This window comes from Geotrypetes seraphini, chromosome 5, assembly GCF_902459505.1.
Source record: "Geotrypetes seraphini chromosome 5, aGeoSer1.1, whole genome shotgun sequence".
Taxonomy (NCBI): Eukaryota; Metazoa; Chordata; class Amphibia; order Gymnophiona; family Dermophiidae; genus Geotrypetes; species Geotrypetes seraphini.
The window spans coordinates 19,624,650-19,646,993 of record NC_047088.1 but is presented as its reverse complement, the minus strand read 5'-3'; the positions used below and the strand labels follow the sequence as shown (position 1 = coordinate 19,646,993).

General features: G+C 42.8%; 1 protein-coding gene across 3 annotated transcripts in view; it reads right to left on the bottom strand.

Moving 5' to 3' along the window:
* Nucleotides 1–22,344, bottom strand: part of ACSL4 (acyl-CoA synthetase long chain family member 4) — a 108,000-nt gene that overhangs the window by 28,007 nt on the left and 57,649 nt on the right. For all 3 annotated transcript variants that reach the window (XM_033945480.1, XM_033945481.1, XM_033945482.1), the window contains exons 5-10: nucleotides 14,552–14,661; nucleotides 13,213–13,351; nucleotides 12,091–12,241; nucleotides 10,022–10,145; nucleotides 6,254–6,325; nucleotides 1,598–1,737 (exon numbers count right to left, since the gene is read on the bottom strand). In XM_033945480.1, the coding sequence (XP_033801371.1) occupies nucleotides 1,598–1,737; nucleotides 6,254–6,325; nucleotides 10,022–10,145; nucleotides 12,091–12,241; nucleotides 13,213–13,351; nucleotides 14,552–14,661 (736 nt within the window). The remainder of the gene's footprint in view (nucleotides 1–1,597; nucleotides 1,738–6,253; nucleotides 6,326–10,021; nucleotides 10,146–12,090; nucleotides 12,242–13,212; nucleotides 13,352–14,551; nucleotides 14,662–22,344) is intronic.

Below are 22,344 nucleotides of genomic sequence, written 5' to 3'. Positions count from 1 at the left end.
GAGGTCACCTTCCCCTCCCCCCTCGTTTGATATAAATCGGGTGAGGTGGTTTGTGCTCCTTGTCGTTTGGACATTTTGAATCTTAAGACCGGTATGTGTGTATGAGCTCTTCTTTTCCTCATTGTTTTGCCACAAATGATGTCAAGTTTTTTCTCTCTTTGCAGTAAGCTAGAGAATACTGCTGCGATGAGGGAGCTTTGTAACAATGTATACATATTCTCTTTCAGATTTCTCTTGGCAAAAAATTGTTTCTATCAAGGCTGCACAGAGGGCTTTAAACAAACACGTTTGGGTCTCCTGAAGCAGAAGATCTCGAAACGGGGCCACGTTGGGACCCCTGAGACTGTTAACCTTTCTAAGATTTTTGCAAGCTAAGTGCAATCATATTTTGTCCATATAGAGAGTTTCTGACATAGCTTTTGGAATAATACCACATAAGTGTTATAAAATTATATTTTTCAGTGACCAGAGAGTGATTTTCTACATGTGAATGCAATGATTGGATGGTAAACTCTTCCTCTCAAGAGGTGGTTTTCACCCCCTCTTCAGGGTTTCACTTCTCTGAGCATTTTTTGAATACCAGTAGCTCTACTCTCTTCTCACTGACACACATTATTATCACTATCATAGTCAGTCTGATCTTTTTACCATTCAGCGATTTTCTGACTACATTAATATATCTCCCTGTACCTTCCTAACCGTTTCTGCCAGGCACGGAAGAGGCCAGGGGCACCGAAGAACATACAGGAAGCAGATTTCGGAACAAGGATGCCAGGAAAGAGCCTATCACAGTAATCCAAACAAGAAAAGTCAACAGATTCAGAAGTTAGAGATCGAATCCTGTACATATTAAGGAGCAAAAATTTAAAAATGATTCAGTGCGGCCATTTCAGTGCTGAATCAGCCATGATGAATCTTCCTACACCTGGCTGTTAACTCAGGGGCATCATAGCAGCACCTGACCTTGTTTAGAAGGCGATGCCCCCTTACGCTTCCCTGCAGCTGTAACACTCCCCAACATACCTCCTGAACAGTTCATCGGCGCGAGCAAAGTCCTGCACCTTCTGATCGTGCCGACCTCGGGTGCCCTCTGACATGATGTCCTCCTGATCCTGTGACTAGGAAGTGACTTCAGAAGGGAACCAAGGTTGACGCGAGCAAGGGATGGGAGATGATGCTTGCACTGGTGAACTTTTCAAGACGTATGCGGGGGGGGGGACACAGAGATAAGGAGAGGCACTTATGCCCCCACCAAGATGGCACCTGGTGGGAGGCAGTCCACATCCCCGCTCCCTCTTATTACGGCACTGGGGCAGAGAGGAGGAGAGGCAGCAATGGTGTCGGGGAGAAGACAATTCAATGTGGCTGTTTTAGCGCCACAGTGATGAAACGTCCTGCATTGAAAAGGCCATGATGACACATCCCATTCCAGTAAGGGAAGGAGCAAAAGTATACAACACTACCACATGATTGGCCAATAGGGAAGACATTAGAGAACTGGCTGAGAGACAAAAGTACATGGGAATACTGTAATCTGAAGTGAAATAAAGGCCAGATATTTATCTTGGAAAAAATACAAGTTATAAATACTACTTACACATTGCACAAGGGCGCATCATAGCCCCTCTTAATCTGTTCCAATTTGTAGTCATAACCAATCTTGAACAGGGTTCTCTGGATATAATTCATTTCCTGCACTTTACTCATTACATTTTTATAAATACGGTCCATGATTTCCTATAAAAATCCAAAAAAGAAACAGGACTTTCATTTTTTTTATACTGTATCTGCTGTGGATCAGCTTATTTACTAGTAAAACTAGTAATACAGTACTATTTCACTTTAGAGACAACTCACAATGTAATTAAAAGTGTCTGCCAAACAGCACAAAAGGATGTTTTTCTCTATTCTCTACTTGCTTTCTGACTTAACATTTGTAGCACAAAAGTCAAAGGGTAGCAGAGAAAGTTAGCAGTACACTTCCCTAAAAGAAAACCATCTGTATCTAACCCTTACGTTTAAAAGGAAGCACATTTAAGAAAGAATGCTCATCCTTAGTAAATCTCTAAAGTCTGCTCCTTTGAAATTTGTACTTATGCTAAAACTAAAGCATAACATCTGTGTGCAAACTTCCTGCCCACCAATGTAATTTGTTTTTAACTGAAGGCTTTAAGCCTCCTCTTTTGGCTAGAGTCCAGTTCCGAGGCTCCCAATTGAGTCAGATATGTTATACAAGTTTTCAGTCTCTGTCAAAAGGCCAAGAACTGCCCTCAGCTCATTGTTTGCACAGTTTGACTTTAGCATAAAGAGTAGAAATAAACAGCAACCAGTCCATCACTGCCTTGCCAGATGGTCTGCCTGACCTCAGAGGAATGGGGTTGACTGGCAGATTAGGTTCTTACCTTTCCTATCCTTCTTTCTTGTAAACAGGAATATCAGTCTTGACCAACATATTTACCGTCCCCTACCATGAAGTCTGTAGAGAGCCTAATTTACATATTCTTCAGCTCTTCCTCCTCTCACCCTAGGCTTTGCTAGATTTCCTCAGTCTGTATCAAAGCAGTGAGCCAGCCCTAGACCGGGTACAAAGAGAGAAAGGGGATGCAACGATTCTCCCAGAGATAACATGTCTGTTCTGCTCAATAAAAGCAGCATTAATTAAAAACAAAAAACATTTTGCAATGCTTTATGAGGTGAAATGAAACTTGTGTGCAACCTGCATCAGCCATTCAAAAGTTACTCAATTTGTAAATTTTACACTACTGTAATAAATTCTTCTCCTCCCTGAATGTAACACAGTGGAAGTAAACAAGATGTCTAACCCTCCAGTCATGTCCGAGACAGAAAGCAGGTTAACGAACTGACAGGGCAGGCATCAAGACTGATATTCCTGTTTACAAGAAAGAAGATTAGCAAAGGTAAGAATCTAATCTTCAAGTTTAGTGCAAAAGGAATATCAGTCTTGACCAATGGGAAAGCCTGTCGCCTGCTTGTGCTGCTCCTGAGCGAGTACTGTGTGGCAGAGGTCTGGGGTGGTTCCAGCTTTAATTCCCGGAGGGATCTTATTATAATTCCCTGCAGAGCAGATGGCTTGAATAGCATGCACATCGTCGGGTCCTCTCCAAGGTCCATGGCTGCCATTCAATTGTAGTCTAGCCCACAAAGCTGAGATGTTGAATCTCCAAGTATGGAGGACCCCGACTGAGAAAGCAGAGGCTTGGACTCTGAATCATCTTCGTCCAAATCCTGCACTGCCTGGGTCCCAGACACTTGAGTATGACTTAAACAAGGGGACCCCGCACCCTTCATGGGAAGAAGCCTAGGCGCCACTCTCGCCGAGACCCCCAAAGGACCATGTCAGCTTCTGTAGCTTAAAAAAGTTTCATACATCATATATATGAATTCGGGAGTGAAGCACTGCCCAGGCTGCCCAGAGGGACCTGGCAGGCCCTCTCGTAGTGTTTGTCCACGGTATGTGGCTGCTTTTCATTGAAGACACAAACGCTCCATTTTCTGGCTCAGCTAAAATTTCTTCCCCAGGAAACATTCTATATGTGCTCCAATCTCCCCAGAGACATGAGAAGGGATGAAGCCCGATGCTCCCCTCCCCCCAATGTGCCACACCGCATATGTAACAGTGACCTCTCCCCCCTGACAGGCATCAACCACAAATCTGAAATGAATCCAAAGGATCTCCCCTAAGGAGTCCATGTATGCCCTTTTTAATTAAAAAAACCAAAAAAAAAACCCCAAAAAACAACCAAACACCAAGGTGTTTTGAGGCAGATAAAGGCTTTTAAAATCAAAATAGGGAAATCCAAGATGGCCACTGTAAAAGCGATTTTAGCACCTAAAACTGTCAGATCTCTAATACCAAATAATTCAAGGAAGGGGTTTTTGAGGTGGGAGACCTTTGTCCTTAACCTCAGAAATCTTTAAAATTAACTTTTAAGGACCCTCCTTCCCCCCTTCCTGATTTTCCCATAGGCTGTAACAGCCTTACTCACTGTGCCATGCTGGATGCTGGAAGCTGCCAACAGAGAACTTCTACTCAGAAATATGAGAACATTTCTGTCTCAGACAAGTCTGAGAAAAGAAAACAGACTTGTTTCTTTGGACTGCCATCAAGTCTTCCTCAAGGGACTGAATTCTCAGATCCCCACCAGAGCTCTCACAAAGTTGTGGGGGAAGGAATTAAGTTGGCTCTGATCCTGGTACAAAATCACCACCGAATCCTCACAGCCTGCGCTCAAGCCCACTGTGGACAAAACCAGGGGCGAGCCTGCTCCCAAGGAAACTATCCCCAAGTCTCCACACAGGAATCACGCAAAGCATGTGCCTGTAGGCTACAGACCTCTGCCCTGAGGAGTCTATCTTCTCACAGCCAGAGATATCTCGAGGGAACCGAAAGCCTCTACAGCACCAAAAGCCTCACTTACGGGAGAAAACCCCGAAAAAATAAAGGAAATAAATGTGAGTAGAACAGAGAAGCTCCTACAACTTCGCTGTAGAGAGTAAGACTGAGGAAATCTAGCACAGCCCAGAGTGAGAAAAGAAGGAGCTGAAGAATATGTGCATTAGGCTCTTTATAGGCTTCATTGTAGGGGAGGGTAAATACCCATTGGTCAAGACTGATACTCCTGTTGCACTAGAATACTGTTTCAAAGGTGAACCTTTGCTTATTCAAAAACAGCATGGAAGAAACCAGCATCAGGAGGGCTTTAAACTTACCTCCAGCAAAGTCAAGTAAACTGTCAAAGAAGTAGCTGCCTCTTTTACAAAGCTGCGCTAGCGGCTGCCCTGCGCTAACGGCCCTGAAGCCCATAGAGATTTAAAGGGCTTTGGGGCTGTTGCCGCGCAGCTGTGTAAAAGAGGTAGTAGGTGTAAAAAAAAAATAAGGACTTCCAAACCCTCTATTTTCCAAAGCAACAGACCAAGGAAATGCCACTGAGAACATGATGGATAAGTCTTTATTTGAACTACAACAGGGTCCTGATGTCTTTCTAAGTTTTCAAGTTTATTTACATGTTAATATACCAACCATCAACATGTATCTGGCTGGTTTACAAAGCTAAAAACGTTAAAATAAATTTAAGAATGGGGTAAAATAAAAGGCTGGACATAAAATAGACAAAAATAATGACGTACCTGATTTTGAGGGGGGACGGGAAAGGAAAGTTTATAATTACATCTTTAAATAAAAATGCTTTTAATAGTGGATGAGTGCATTCTACTCTGGCTAGTAGTTTCCCTATAGGACAACCAGGCTCCCCTCTTTACTCCCCATATCAGCTGCCCTTGCAATGTCTCTAGTCATGTGATCGGAAGCCAGGTCTGGAATTACCCCCCCCCCCAAAAAAAAAAAAAAAAAAGCAATTAAGTTAGTCCAGTGACAGAGTATCACCTATAAAATATCCAAGTGGACTAGTACGGCAATCGTAGTTCTCTGCTCAGAGCAGAGGTGGGCAACTTCGGTCCTCAAGAGCCACAACCCAGTTGAGTTTTAAGGATTTCCTTAATGAATATGCACAAGATCTATCTGCATTCAATCCTGAAATCCCGACTGGGTTGAGTTTTAGGACCAAGGTTACCTACTCCTGCCTTGGAGTAATAGTGCTGGGGGCTAGCCTAGTAATTCACTTGGTAAATGCTGTCCACAACTATGTGCTAAGCTCCTAGATCAGCCCCCTCCCCACCTTTGATAGGGGAAGCCACAGAGGTGGAGAGGGAGGATTATTAGTTAAGGGCAAAATCTGTAGGCTGGATGTAAGGCCTATGATTGCAGTAACGAGCCCTGGTGGGACATCCTGCCCAGCACCATCACTGCAAGGCTTGGATGAGATATATTGTTGGCAAGTGGATATAATAAGAGGGGTGGTGAGAAATCTCTGGGTAGTTGTGGTTGAAGGCGCATAATGTCTGTGTCCCAACTCTGATTCCAATGTACAGAGGAGGAAAATGCTAGATCAAATAAACACACACATCTCAGTGACAGCATGATTCTGAAAGAACAGGTGCAGTGACAGTTACTGCTCTGTACAAGTGCTATTTAATGCATCATGCTTTTTAAAGTAAAACCTTTATGAAGAGTCAGGCTTGAGTTATTACAAGCTCTTCCAACTTTCACACTGAGCCTGCTCATGGTATTACCAGCAAAGAATTACAAAGATCAATGCAAATGGTTTTAGGGTGTGCAGTGTTTGACTGTGGTCCTATTGCAAAGATGGAGGAAGGAAAGTACTCTTGTACTTACGGGCACAGCAGCTATCAATGTTGGCTTCAGTACTGTACAATCTCCTTTGCTACCCTTCTTTATTTTACTGGACTGCAGATAAGAAAAGGAAGACAAATATATCCATAAGTGCATATGAAGAACAAACACCTGCAACCAGTGTGCACAACAAGGTAAATCATTTTCAACTATGTTTAAGACTGACAGAAATGTTCTTAGAAAAGAAATTACTTACGTGAGAGACAATGCAAAGAGAACGCTGTTAATGCAAAGTCCTTGTGTGTTCCTCTTTTGGACACCCTGTCTGAGGTACTATAAAGTACCCATGTCTGTTTTATCATGCCCTCTGTGAGAAATTCCCTAACCCCTATTTGTCCTTGCTTATTGCAGGTTCCCAGGTCTCGCTGCGTCTTGTCAGGTAGAACAGGGTATGCTGTGAGCTCTGCAGTTTGTGCTTATATAGTAGGTCCTCAAACCCGATTGGTTGGGGCTTGAGGTGAATGAGACAGGTGCGGAAAGCCTGAGAGACCATATAACCCAGCTTCACGGGAAGAACATCTTTAAACTCACCAGAGACTTTTCCATTTTATGGGAAAAAGAGACCAACTGCTTTTCCCATCAAATTCAGATCAACAGACTTTCCTGTCTCATTCATCTCAAGCCCCAACCAATCAGGTTTGAGGACCTACTATAAAAGGACAAACTGCAGACCTCACAGCATACCCTGAAGAAAGCCACAGCGCGATGGCTGAACCATCAAACAAGTTGCTGACCATCAGCTGCTGACAAGATGCAGCAAGACCTGGAAACCTGCAGCTGCAGAAACCCTGAGAGAACCTTATTTATCCTGTTTCTTACGTGTTTAATGTACAGTGCTGTATACGTCTAGCAGTGCTATAGAAATAAGTAGTAGAAGATTCAAAGTCAATTCAGGTATATGAATACTAGAAAAGTTTATAGTTTATTAAAATTTGATTAAACGCTTAACATAACATTTCAAAGCGTTGTACAATAAAATCTAAAATAAACAAATACCGTACAGGACAGACTAACTTGGGGGGAGGGAGGGAAGAGTATAACAAAAGGATAGAAGAGAAAAATTACAATTCTTATTAAAAAAAACCCAAAAAACAAGGATAAAAACAAAAGGGTAGGAAGGGAAATATTTTAATTTTAGAAGTAAAACTAAATTTAAAAGGCATGGGGTAAATCAGTCGTAGGCATCTTTAAAATGAAAGCATTTTTATTTATTTATTTATTTATCCCGTCCTCCCAAAGGAGCCCAGAACGGGTTACGGTTAGGACATACTTAGTTGAGAAATACAGATTCTAGAGCATTTACAGTATAGACAAAGGAGTTTGATTACAGTATAGACATAACATGCAGACATAAAATACTGATTTAGTGGGCATATGGTGGATTTAATTTCAGCACATTCAGTGTAGATATCACTTGGAGGTAAGATAGATTTCTTAGTAAGTGGGTGCATGTTTGTTGTCGGAGAATATGGTAGTAATTCAGGTTATATTTGCGGTGTCAGTGATTGTAGTTTAAATGCTATGTAGTTTGGCGCCATTTTGTGGAACGTCTTAAAGGCTAATTACTCTTAAATTTATCCAGACTTTGTTCTGCTCTTAAGTATAAAGAAGTGAGTTCCAAATTGAGGGTGCTGTTCTCGAAAAGATGTATGCATGACGAGTGCCAATTATTTTTAGTGAAGGGACATTTAGAATGTGTTGAGATATAGACCTTAGGATTCGGGGGGGATCATATGGGATAAGAATTCTATCTATAAATACTGGAGCGTTGGTCTGTTGGGTCTTGAAAGTAAGAAGGGCGATTTAATAAATGATCCGATGATGGATGGGCAACCAATGAGCATTCTTCAAGGAGTGACATGATCAAATTTTTTCGAGTTTGTGATAATTTTTATTGCCTTATTTTGAACAAGTTGAAGACGTCCGATATAGCTTCTGGTATAATCCTTTAGAACTCTAGTCTAGCAAAAGACAAAAAGTCACAGTAATAAAGACAGCAATGTAGACAACAATCTTAGCAGTTCACTTCTTAGCAATGCAGTAGAAAGTGAGACTAATGAGATTGCCGTTGAAAGCAATGACCACAAACGCTCACAGTCTAAGCAATAAAGTTCATGATCTGCAGGCCCTGATGTGAGAGGCAGACTTGAATACTGTTGCTACCACAGAGACATGGTTCAGCAATTCCCATGGATGGGATGCTATCATACCGGGCTATAATCTTTTTAGAAAGGACAGGGATGGTTGAAAAGGTGGAGGAGCAATATCCAAGTGACTGAAACGCAAGGGGCCTGAAGAAAGGAGGAAGCGATTATGGATAGCTTTGAAAAGAGAAGATGGAACCTCTGTCTACACGGGTGTTGTCTACAGACCTCCGACACAGTTGGAGCAACTTGATAAAGATCTGGTTGGAAAGAAAGGGGAGGTGCTACTGCTGGGTGATTTCAACCTGCCAGATGAGGATTGGAAAGTTCCGTCTGCTGAATCGGAAAGAAGCAAAGAGATTGTGGAGGCCTTTCAAAATGCTCTCCTCGAGCAAACGGTGACAGAAGGGAAGAAGCGATGCTGGATCTGGTGCTTACAAATGGGGACAGTGTCTCTAGCACCCGAGTTGGTGCCCACCTGGACGGCAGTAATCAACAAAAGTTTTGTTTGATGTAGCAGCTAAAATGGAGGGCGGCCACACAAAACTCAAAGTCCTGGATTTCAAATTTGCGGACTTTAGTACCTGAAGAAAGAGCTGATAGGATTGGAGGATATAAGAGAAGTGGAAAAAACAACAGTTCAAGCAGAGCAATAAAATTGGTCACCAAGTTTTATGTGTGGAAAATAAACAAAAGCAAGAGATAAAGGAAACCGATATGGTTTTCCAAAGAAGTGATGGCATAAAAGGCAAAAAAGTTGGCATTTGTGAAATACCCAAAAAATTGAAGAACAGGAACATAGAAAGGAATTCCGAATGAAATCTAAGGCACGTATGAATAGCATACAAACTGCAGATCACCACCGCCTGAAGAAACAAGGCTGTTACCTCAAAGGAAAGCCTTCAGTCTGGATATCTTCAGTGCAATTCTCCCCCCCCCCCCAACAGAAGTGTTTTGGTGACAGTGTTGTAGAATTGACACTCATGCTGTGCCAAGTTAAATAATTGCCCCATGCTGCTTACTTTTATGTGATATACACAAAGACACTCCCAGGGGGACAGGATTAGTACTTATAATACACATACAAGTGTTCATTCTTATTGACATGTATACATAGTAATTCCTATATAGAAGGTTTAACTGTGCAGCATTTTGGGGAAATGTTACAATGGCACATATATTACCATATAAAAACTGCTGTAGCAAATGCTTTTGTGCCTTCACAACCTAGGAGCCTTGTAATAAAAACCATCTTCTTAAAAATGCATGTTTTGTAGTTAACTTTCAAAGAGAAAATACACAAGACTTATCTGAAAATTAGCTAGCACAGTTAAGATGGATACAAGGACATACACACATTTGATTTCCTCTCCTGATCCCTGCACCCCCCCCCCCACACCTGGAAGTGCTTCCTTTTAACACAGCTAGAAGTATGCACAGTAAGGAAGCCTACGCCTATGATTAGAAGAGGTGGGTCATTTTCATACAAACCACCTTACTCAAGTAAATGGCTTTGAAAATCATTCTCAGAAACTACATAATGGCAATGTATGTGCCATTGTAAGTCATAATTTGTCGCATATCAAGAACTGAAAGGTTCATTTACCTGATCAGATAAGGTGAGTGGAGATGAGTAGCCTATCCTACAACCATAGGTAATACAGGAAATTTCAGCTGTCATCTCAAGTACATGAGCCAGAGGTAAATAGCCAATGTAAGTATCTTTTGGGCTGGAAGAGGGAATGATTGCATGATTAATGCAGCTGTGAGTAACAAACTTTAATACAGATTCTCTCTAATCTTCAGACAAATAAGATCATATAGGTGTTATCAATGGAAACATTAAAATGGTGCGAAACAAGGCAGGTAAAGGCCAAATCGCCCATCCAGTCTGAAGCTCATCAGAAAACAGGGAAAAAACAACAAATTAAAGCAATGCACTCCTGTAGTCACATTACACATGCTCTGAATAGGAGCTCGGGAGGAAGAAGGACAACCTGTTTCAATATCTTCTTTAAAATATCTGCTTGAATTTGCTGTTTTCCTGCAGATTAATTTCACACCATTTGTATATCTCCATTGATCACACCCAATGGTACTTAAGAAAAAAGTGTGACAATTTCTAGCTCTAATTCCAAACAAGCTAAGGGCCAGATTCTCAAAACTTAAGGTTGCCTTTAACACAGTCGCTAAACTGGTTCCAGATGTTTAGCCTGCATGCATTCTAGTGGCGGATTATCAAATTTAGTAGCGAGCTTTCTAGCAGTCTCCGACACTGCCATGCAAATGGGCTCTTTGAATATTGAAACGAGCACTACGGTGGATTCTTAAACATCGCTGAGCCATTCTCCGAGAGAAGCGTCGGCTTTTGGTGACAAGAAAACAGCGACTGGTCTGGGGGTGCCAGCACTGTTAAAAGTACATCTGGTGGTGTGTGTTTTGATTGTGGCTAATATGACAAAATAAAAATTACACGATTCATATAAATTAGTTTTGTTTTTTAGGGGGAGTAGTAAAAGCATGCTTCTTGAGCATGTGTATTATGTGCGCTTGTTAAAAGCCAATGTTGCATCTCCCCTCCCACCACCAAACAACACATACCCCAACATCCCCTCAGCAGTGGGAGAGAGGCCCACTTTCTCCCACCACCAAGCAACACACACTCCAACATCCCCTTGGCAGCGGGAGAGATGCCCATTCTCTCCTGCCGCAAACACCACCACCCCCCAGCAGCAGGAGATATGCCAAATCTCTCCTGTCGCCACCCAACCCCCCCATGCCTCCAACAACCCCTGCCCTCTCCCCCTTACCTTACTTAGATGGCTGGCTGAAGGGATGCCTACTCCCTCTTCAAAATGGTGGGCCTTTCCCTCCCCAGTTTATCCTGGGATGCACCAGGGAGGGACCTGAGGCTCTGATTGGCTCAGGTTTTTTTTAAGGCCCCTCCTATGGGTGGGGCCTTAAGCATCCAAGCCAATCAAAGCTTTAGGCTCCTCACCGATGCATCTGCATAAGGCCCCTCGCATAGGAGGGAACTTAAACATCCTGTGCCAATAAGAGCAACCAGGATGCACCGGGGAAGGGAAGGCCCGCCATTTTGAAGAGGGAATAGGCATCCCTCTAGCCAGCTATCTAAGATAAGGGGGAGAGGGTGGGGGTCATCAGAGACACGTGGGGGGGTCTTGTGTGGTGGCAGGAGAGACTGGGCATCTCTCCCGCTGCCTGTGTGTGTGTGTGGGGGGGGAGGGTGTTTGTGGTGGGAGAGAGTTGGCATCTCTCCCACTACCTAGGGGTGTTTGCAGCAGGAGAGAGTAGGTATCTCTGCCGGGGGGGATGTTCGCGGCAGGAGTGAGCATTTCTCCTGCTGCCGAGAGGGTGTTGGGGTGTGTGTTGCTTGGCGGCGGGAGAGAGAGGCATCTCTCCCACTGCTGAGGGGGCTGTTGCTTAGCGGTGGGAGAGAGTGGGCATCTCTTCCGCTGTCGGGTGGGGGGTTGCTTGACTTTGGCGGCTCGATTTGTTGTTGGGTTTATTTTTTTTTTTGCACTTATTCTGCGCATGTGCCCATTGCCATCACCAGCGATGAGCATATGCAAATTTAGCAAATCTTCACTACTCTCCGCCAACCTTATTTGCATGGGCATTTTTTTCTTTCAAATAGGAGCAAATGATACTTACCCCAAGCCAGGTATTCTCTCACATTGGCCCGTCATTCCAGATATCAAGTTGCTATGGATCATCATTACACCCTTTGGTCGGCCAGTAGAGCCGCTGGTATACATCACTATTGCTAGGTCTGTGGGCTGAGGCCTGTTCGGAGGAATGTTCACTAAAAATGAAAGCAGCAAAGAAAACGCCAAGAGGTCAACACGGACCTAAGATACTTCAAAAGACAAAGCAAAGGGCTAATTCTCGTGAAGCGTCCAAGACGATATAGATGAAAAATCAAATGTTGTAAATGTATTTAAATTATTAAAGAGAATAAGTGAATCCCACACTTCAAGATGGAGCAAACAAGCTCTATTACTCATATGTGGCCCCAATGGCACCAGTGGAGTATATTACAACTAGAGAATGACACGGTAAAACGCGGGTCACCGCAGTAAATCTGCAGGAATGGAGACATTTGCAACTGGTTTACCGCAGGAATGGGGACAAGACCTTTCACTGCCCCGCGGGAATGGGGACAAGACCTTTTACCACCCCATGGGAGCAGTGAAAAAAAAGTCTTGCTCCTGTGCTAAAAAAAAATTGTGCCCGTGTCCGACTCGGCATCTTCTCCCCAGCTCCTCTTGCGCCTATTTTACCTTCAGGAGCCAACCATGCCACGATGAAGACAGAAGGAACTTAAAACCAAAGCCTGAGACCAATGTGATTTGAAGAATAAAATTACCAGACAACAAAAAGAAAAAAAATAAATGTATTTTATATTTTGTGATTAGAATATTTCAGATTTGAAATATGTATCCTGCTAGAGCTGGTATTAGACATAACTGGGGGACCGTAAAGTCCAGGCTGTGCTTCTTTATCTTCCAGCTGGCTTAGGGCTCTCTCTCTGACCAGGGGGGCAGTTGCCCTAGTGGCTGGACTCATTTAGAGCACTGGTCTTTGACCTGAGGGTCGCCCCGTGAGCGGACTGCTGGACAGGATGGACCACTGGTCTGACCCAGCAGCGGCAATTCTTAGGCCTGCTTAATTATCATTCATTTCCCTTTGTACGTAAATTCTGAGCAGCCAACTATTTCAGTCAAATAAATGAACACACAAGCATCTTGTACAAATGAGAGCTACTTTACATACTATTCTCCGGCTTGATTCCCAGCTCTTCCACTGCTTGCATGCTAGAAATCTGCAGGGCTTCTGGATATCCGGTCTTACTGATATTCTGGTTACCCGCGTAAATGATATGTCTAAGGCATGAGACTTTTGACAAGTTATTCTGCAGAACAGTGAAAAAAACAGCAACAATGAAATGATTATTGTGGATTTGGATACAGCCCAAGCTCACATCTCTCAGTAGTAATTCAAAGCAAAATAATTCAGGTATTTCACTGTCTTTGGAGAGCTGCAATCTAAGAGGCCCTTTCACTAAAGGGCATTAAGCCCTAATGTTTTACTGTGTATTCAGCATACATTTATCACAAAACGCATTAAAGCATTTTGCAGTAACTTTTCATTTTCTACACATTAAGGGGCCGATTCCCCAAACGGCATCCCGATTGTAAGTGGCGGTAACGTCCTTTCGCTGTCTCACCAGCCAATCAGGATAGGTTTTGGAAAAAAATCTATGCTGCGAAGGATGCCTACAATATAGATGTCTGACTCGCACCTATGGAAGTGTCTAGACATGCCTACTGATGCCCAAGGCCAGTATGGGCATAGTTTCCACTGGAAGTAGCCTTGGGCATCCATAAGCATCCCCATAGACATGAGTCGGATGCCTTAAATGTAGGCCTATAAAATGCTGGCCTACATTTAAGGTATCTGTTAGGAAAAAAAAAAAAAAAAAGACACGATGCACTAAAGAATGCCGATGCACGATTGACACGTGATCGGCGGCCGCTTCTTAGGTGGCTGCCGAGATTGGCGTCCTTTAGAGAATAAGGCCCTAATGAATTTTTAAAAGTATTTCTGGAAGGCGGCATGCCATGGGCCTGTCTGGGTTAACCAGCTAGCACATCCCAATTAGTCCATGCTAACTGGTTAATACAGAGTTACGTGGGAGTATTTACTGCCACCTATTAAGGAGGATCTAAGTGCTCCCATGTTAGTTTTTTTTGGTTGGTCTCACATGCTTATGGAAGAATTAGCATAGGACCTGCAAAAGGAAAAACTGTTCTAATAATGGGCTTGGTGCATGAGAAGTCCCATGTTAAAAGGTGCTACATCCATTTTCTAACAGATTTTAGTAAAAGGACTTCTAAATTTGCACCTGAGGCAATGGAGGACTAAGTAAGTTGATCAACAAGAAGCTGCAGATGGATTTGGGCCCCCGATTTCTCAGCTCATTGGTCTAACCACTAGGGAATGCCTCTACCCCACTCACAAAGTTTTAAATAGGAACATGCCCAATGATATTGTGTCTGCATCGTGAATGTGGATATGTGACAATACTATAAAACTGATTTCATTCAATTACCTTGAGTTTTGTTTCTAAAAGTTCAACGCTGGTAATAAGATGTGTGGCTCCAGATTCATTCAGTCCATAGGTTACGGCTTCCTCTCCAAGGGTAGCATATAAAGTCACAACTGCTCAGAAAGGAGAGAGAAAAATAATATTAAAAAATTGGCTGAATATGCAATTCTAGCACTAGTGTACTATAACCAACTACTGACACACAATTATTCAATATAATGGATGAGGACAGACAGACAATATTATTCAGATTCCCTCATCAAATATCACATTTTCTAACAGACTTCGGTGGCCGACCTCAGGCAATACAAAAAAAACAAAACAAAACCCAAACCCTTGAGGATTAAATAGCCAATTTCTTCATCAGTCCAAAATATTTAATTCATTTTCATAGTTTCCATGTTAAAGCTCAAATCTATTGTTCATAATTCATTACTCATCTTAATACTGCTGATTTCAAATGGAAACTCCTTCAGGGACCCCCACCTGTTCTCCCCCCTAGAAGAAAAATCCAACAGCAAAACACAAGTAGCCCACATCTCTTCCATTCATAAACAAGGGTCCCACATACAATCCCTTCTTCCTTTCATGGAAACAGCTTTGAAGCCTGATTTACACTCAAAGTTCCCATGGCTTATTCTCTTACAGGCTGAGAACAGATGGAGCCAGTTCTATTATCATAACAATGAACACCTCCCACCCCTGGAGAAGTACATTTAAATAAAATATTCATGAGGATGCTCACTGAAATCCGTTAGAAAATTTACGATTGATATTTGATGAGGGAATCTGAATACTAGTATACTATAATCAGCAGAAAAAAAATGTTAGACCACCATACAAAGATTGGTGTAATAAAAGTTTACGCCTCCTCCTCAGAAATACTAAGGCCAGCATGACCACATTTCATCTACAAATGCTGTATCAGGGACACTATCAACCAGATAAAACAAAAATTACATACAAATAAATGAATAACATCTTAAAATCAAATAAATATGAACAGACAAGCATAGATTTTAAAAAGTATCAGGTAAAACGTAAGAATAAAGGTTCAAAGAAAAGCATGCAAATAGAAGTGTCATACAAAGTGAATATGCTTCATCGCACAATTAATAGTAGAGCAGTGTCAGAAACTAATATTAGTGGTTGTACTCATAGTTCATTAGAAGAATCACATCAATACAATGTTTAGTAGAGAGAAACTGGCAATGCAGGGGTTAAATCAGTGCACACTTCCCTCTAGAACTTGCATTCACTGACAAACCCGAAGCAATTTTAAAAAAACCAACAACAATAAAAATAAATTTCAATCTATTAGTAGCCAACTCATGAAACTCTGTCAAAAATAGTAGCATTCTATTAAGCTAAAGGTTGCTTTGGAATTCCAGAGCATCTCGGGTAACCACTGTGTGCACAATTTATTTTAAAGCTATTTTTAATTACAGTAATCTTTAACCTGGAATCAATGCAAACAAACCACATAATCTATTTAACATTGAGCTTGGCAGCTCTATGCTGGGAATCTACAGGAGCAGATTAGAGGCAGTAATTATTTTTAGACAGTTCTGCTTAACAGAATGCTATTTTCGACAATGTTTCATGAGTTGGTGACTATCAGACTGAAAGTGGGATTGAAAAAATGTCAGTCTGTGGGCAAAACCATTATGAAAATTCACAGAATGGAACCAAATTTAGAATGTAGGAGTCCCACCCCACCCAAAACAAGAGACATATAAAGTTTGAAACAGAGTCCCAAAATGTTCCTCTCTCCCCTGAGGAGGAAACAATTCCACAGAAATGCATTGAGCCATTAAGGGTTGGGGTGGAGTATGTGTGTGTGTTTGGGGGGGGTCTATGGCTGGTGTAACTGCAGTCGTGTGTAGATATAGCCATGCTGAAGGTAAGCTATAATAATATTCTGTAACTGAATCTGGATGCCCATATGCAATTATAAAGTAGGCTCTCTTTGTGCCGTATCAGAGAGCCTGAACGGAAGCCTAGCAACATTTATTTCCATGAGTCCTGCCACCAAGTAGTGATGTGGTACAGAAATACTTGTTGTCTTAGGAAAATGACACCCTTTAGTAAAAATATCCAAAAAATCAAGAAAAGGATGCCCAAAATAAATCACAAAAAATTGCACCCTCCAAAATACAGGACAAAAGAATCACCTTTCCTTACAAAAAGGGAGAAAAGACCTCAGTGTCTAATAGGGGCTCTTTAAGCTTCCCATATAGACAGGCTAGTTTTAAACAGAATTTAATCCTAGCAGACACATCCTTGGTCAGAAAAACTCCCAATTAGTGCATGAACCTCTATTCTAATTTTCTTATAATTTTATGTATTTTCTTATAGTTTTATATATTTTTTTAATTTTCTTCAAACAACAATTGTCAAAAATAGAAGTCACTTAGCTGAGTACTTTGATATTCAGGTGTAGTCCTGGAGTAAAGCAAGCAGGAAAAACTGCTCTATGGAAAAAAGCTATCAGTCAAAACATTCTTCCAAAATATCCAACAGGGGCCCCTGTTTCGCAACAAAATGCTTCGTCAGGGATTTGAGCGATCACACACCCGCTTTCCGTGGAAGCGGGTGTGTGATCGCTCAAATCCCTGACGAAGCATTTTGTTGCGAAACAGGGGCCCCTGTTGGATATTTTGGAAGAATGTTTTGACTGATAGCTTTTTTCCATAGAGCAGTTTTTCCTGCTTGCTTTACTCCAGGACTACACCTGAATATCAAAGTACTCAGATAAGTGACTTCTATTTTTGACAATTGTTGTTTGAAGAAAATTAAAAAAATATATAAAACTATAAGAAAATACATAAAATTATAAGAAAATTAGAATAGAGGTTCACGCACTAATTGGGAGTTTTTCTGACCAAGGATGTGTCTGCTAGAACCCTTTAGTAAAATACATCCTTTCAAATCTGTTGAAAGTGATATCCAATAATTAAATATTATCACAATGCTTTAGTCCCCCCCCCCCAAAAAAAAATACAAACAAACAAGGGAATGCTTGGGTACTACCCCAATTCCCTTTAGGTTAGGAAAACATGACACACAGAGGGACTGGAAAGAATTCCATGAGCCATGCTCTGCATCAGGGATTTCAAAGTCCCTCCTTGAGGGCCGCAATCCAGTCAGGTTTTCAGGATTTCCCCAATGAATATGCATTGAAAGCAATGCATGCACATAGATCTCATGCATATTAAGAACATAAGCAATGCCTCCGCTGGGTCAGACCTGAGGTCCATCGTGCCCAGCAGTCCGCTCACGTGGCAGGCCCAACAGGTCCAGGACCTGTGCAGTAATCCTCTATCTATACCCCTCTATCCCCTTTTCCAGCAGGAAATTGTCCAATCCTTTCTTGAACCCCAGTACTGTACTCTGCCCTATTACACCCTCTGGAAGCACATTCCAGGTGTCCTCCACACGTTGGGTAAAGAAGAACTTCCTATGATTGAGACCTTTAAGTATATTACAGGACGTATAGAGGTCAAAGATGATATCTTCTGTCTTACAGGGCCCTCGGTTACAAGAAGGCACTCGCTGAAAGTCAGGGGGGGAAATTTCATGGTGATACCAGGAAGTACTTCTTCACCGATAGGGTAGTCGATCATTGGAACGAGCTACCTCAGCAGGTGATTGAGGCCAACAACGTGTCAGATTTTAAGAGAAAATGGGATATTCACGTGGGATCTCTAGGGGAATAAAAGTCAGGGAGTGGGTCAATTGGTGTGGGCAGACTTGATGGGCTAAGGCCCTTTTCTGCCATCAATTTCTATGTTTCTAGCATTCATTTTGAATCTGTCCCCTTTCAACTTTTCCGAATGCCCTCTCGTTCTTTTATTTTTCGAAAGTTTGAAGAATCTGTCCCTCTCTACTCTCTCTATGCCCTTCATGATCTTGTAAGTCTCTATCATATTCCCTCTAAGTCTCCTCTTCTCCAGGGAAAAGAGTCCCAGTTTATCCAATCTCTCAGCATATGAAAGGTTTTCCATACCTTTTATCAGATGTGTCGCTCTCCTCTGAACCCTCTCGAGTATCGCCATATCCTTCTTAAGGTACGGCGACCAATAATGGATGCAATACTTCAGATGCGGATGCACCATCGCCCGATACAATGGAAGGATAACGTCTTTCGTTCTGGTTGTAATACCCTTCTTGATTATGCCTAGCATTCTATTTGCCTTCTTAGCGGCCGCTGCGCACTGTGCCGTCGGCTTCATTGTCATGTCCACCATTACCCCTAAGTCCCTTTCTTGGGTACTCTCATTCAATAACAACCCTCCCATCGTATAGTTGTACCTCGGGTTTCTGTTTCCCACATGTAATACTTTACATTTCTCAATGTTGAACTTCATCTGCCATCTCGTCGCCCATTCCCCTAGTTCAAGTCCCTTTGCAGTTCTTCGCAGTCCTCTTTAGTCCGAGCTTCACTAAATAGTTTGGTGTTGTCCGCAAATTTTATTATCTCACACTTAATCCCTTTTTCTAGATCATTTATGAATATATTAAATAGCAGCGGCCGAGCACCGAGCCCTGCGGGACCCCACTCATGACCCTCCTCCAGTCCGAGTAGTGGCCCTTCACTCCTACCCGCCAACCAGTTTCTGATCCATCTATGTACGTCTCCTTCCACCCCATGGTTCTTCAGTTTCCGGATAGGCGTTCATGGGGCACCTTGTCAAAGGCTTTTTGGAAATCTAGATATATGATGTCTATGGGGTCTCATTTGTCCATCCGTTTGTTAATTCTTTCGAAGAAGTGCAATAAGTTCATTAGGCACGATCTCCCCTTGCAGAAACCATGTTGGCTGGTTATCAGAAGTTCGTTTCTTTCAAAATGTTCATCGATGTTTTCTTTTACCAGTGCTTCCGCCATTTACCCCAGGACCGAGGTCAGACTCACCGGTCTGTAGTTTCCCGAGTCACCTCTTGATCCCTTTTTAAAGATGGGCATAACAAGTTTCAAGTTTATTAGGTTTTTTATATACCGCCTATCAAGGTTGTCTAAGCGGTTTTACAATCGGGTACTCAAGTATTTTTCCCTCTCTGTCCCGGTGGGCTCACAATCTATCTAACGTACCTGGGGCTATGGAGGACTGAGTGACTTGCCCAGGGTCACAAGGAGCAGCACAGGGTTTGAACGTTGGCTATCTTCCAATCCTCCGGGATCATGCCTGCTTTCAAGGATAGATTGCAAATTTGCTGCAGTAGTTCCGCTATCTCCTCCTTTAATTCCTTCAGAACCCTTGGATTGATTCCGTCCAGACCCGGGGATTTGTCAGTTTTTAGTTTTTCTATCTGCCTGCGTACATCTACAAGGTTCACTTCCATAGATGTTAATTTTTCTGCTTGATTTCCATTGAAGAATTGCTCAGGTTCCGGTATGTTGGATGTGTCTTAGTTTGTAAATACAGATGAAAAGTACATGTTAAGTCTTTCTGCCACTTCTTTCTTCTCCTTCACCACTCCCTTCCTTTTTCCGTCGTCCAGCGGTCCCACCTCCTCCCTAGCCGGTTGCTTCCCTTTAACATATCTAAAGAACGGTTTGAAATTTCGTGCTTCCCTGGCTAGCCTCTCTTCATACTCTCTTTTGGCTTTTCGAACTACATGGTGACATTCTTTTTGATACTTCCTCAGTTTTGTCCTTTTTCCATTTCCTGAATGAATTTTTCTTATTGCCTATCGCTTCCTTCACTATTTTAGTTATCCATGCAGGGTCTTTTGTTCGACTCTTTTTGCACCCCTTTCTGAATCTGGGGATATACAAATTTTGCACCTCACTCACCGTGTCATTGGGGAAATCCTGAAAATCTGACTGGATTGCAGCCCTCAAGGAGGGACTTTGAGACCCCTGCTCTGCATGGTTTCCCCACCTGCTCTCCCCTTCTATAACAAAAAATTCAACAGCAAAACACAAGTAGCCCACATCTCTTCCATTCATAAACAAGTGTCCTACATACAATTCCTTCTTCCTTTCATGGAAACAGTTCCAAGCCTAACTTAAATTCAAAGTTCCCATGGCTATTCTCTTACAGGCTCAGAACAGATGGAACCAGTTCTATTACCATAACAATGAACACCTCCCACCCCCTGAAGAGGTACACTTAACTAAAATAGAGTATTCATGCAACCATATTTGGAATTCAGCACAGAGATCTTCTTGAATGCATTTGAAAATCAGACTGCAAAGAGTCCCTAGACACCTGAAAGGCAGATTAAAAATTCAGGCATCATTACAGGTTTTGCAGGGTAGATCTGCTTTTATAGACCAGACAACATAACTACTCATCTACTAAAGGGATAAAAGTCTCCCATTGTGCTGAAGTTGCAGCAAAAGAACATAATGGTGAGGGGAGAGGGCTCACAGCTTTTTTTGTGCAAAGTGAAGGTCGCCTTAGGATTTTGACACCATGGCAAAATGGTTATTAGGATCCTACTGGATAAATTGTTCAGCCTATCCCTGTAAACACTTATTTAAAATGCCATACTGAGCTTTTTGGTCATTCAGAGGTTGGTTTGTTTTTGGTTTTAAGCAAAGCCACCACTGAAATTTAAGTTTCAAAACACCGAGTTCTTTAACTAAGATACTTTGCACATACATACTTACCCTTGAGAACTGTCTAGAAAAAATAGTGACAGACATCTGTGCTTTTTTGGTAAATACTTTTTCCTTTCTATAAAAATGCATAGTTTTGAAAATACAAAATGCCTCTACCCAAAGTGTTTAAAAACATGTGGACTGTGGAAAACAGGGTGAATCATTTTTATATACAGTCCATTCTCGGAATTTGTGCATTCCCAATGTGCGATTTCACATATCCCCAGTTGCATCTATTGTGACCAATATTCCCCATTCGTGCCACTGTTTTCATGGACCTGCTCTAAAAAAAACCCAGTTCTCTCTTTCCCCCTCTTTTACTAGGGTGCGGTAGCCGAGCGTGTGCTAAATTTTAACGCATCCATAGAATATAATGGACGTGTTAGCATTTAGCCTAGCGGCTGCAGGGGAGACAGCCGAGAAGAGCGTGGGAGACGAGCCCCGCCTCCGGACGCCCCTTGCAGCACCAACTTCTGATTTTCTACATTCTTCAGGGTTCGCTTCCAGATACGGCCCTCAAGTGTCCCAAAGAGTGAATTACAAGCATCTGCAGTGCTGTCCTGATGCAGGAACATAACCCTATTTTCTCAATAGGATCCACTGTAGAGAATGACACGGTGGCGGTTTACCCGCGGCCACCGCATTTTAGCCGCGGGTCACCCGCCGAAAATGGAGAAGAAAACTAGCAGTCGCTGCGGCGACGGGGACAAGGCCATTCACCGCCCGCGGGGCGGTGAATGGTCTTGTCCCCCGCAGTGAGGCATGAAGGATCGCGCGGTCCCCGCAGCTCACACCCGCCCGCCCAATCGATTCCAGTGTCCAGCCAGCTCTCTCCCCTCTCCTCACCCCAGTCCGCAGATCCTCCTCCTCGGCGACCCGCACGCTACCAGAGAGCCGCGCACACCCGCCGCTGCTCAGCCTCGATCTTCTGCTCTGACGCAACCGGAAACAGGAAGTTGCAGCAGAGCAGAAGATCGAACACTGAGCAGCTGCGCGTGTGCGGCTCCCTGGGAAAGCGCGCAGGTTGCCGAAAAAGAAAAGCCACAAACCAAGGTGAGGAGAAGGGAGAGAGCCGGCCAAACACCAGGATCGACCGGGCAGGCAGGTAGTGGCCGCGGGGACCGTGCGATCGCTAGTGTTCCCGGCTCAAATTGGAAGGAGGGAGTGAAAGGAAAAAGGCTTAT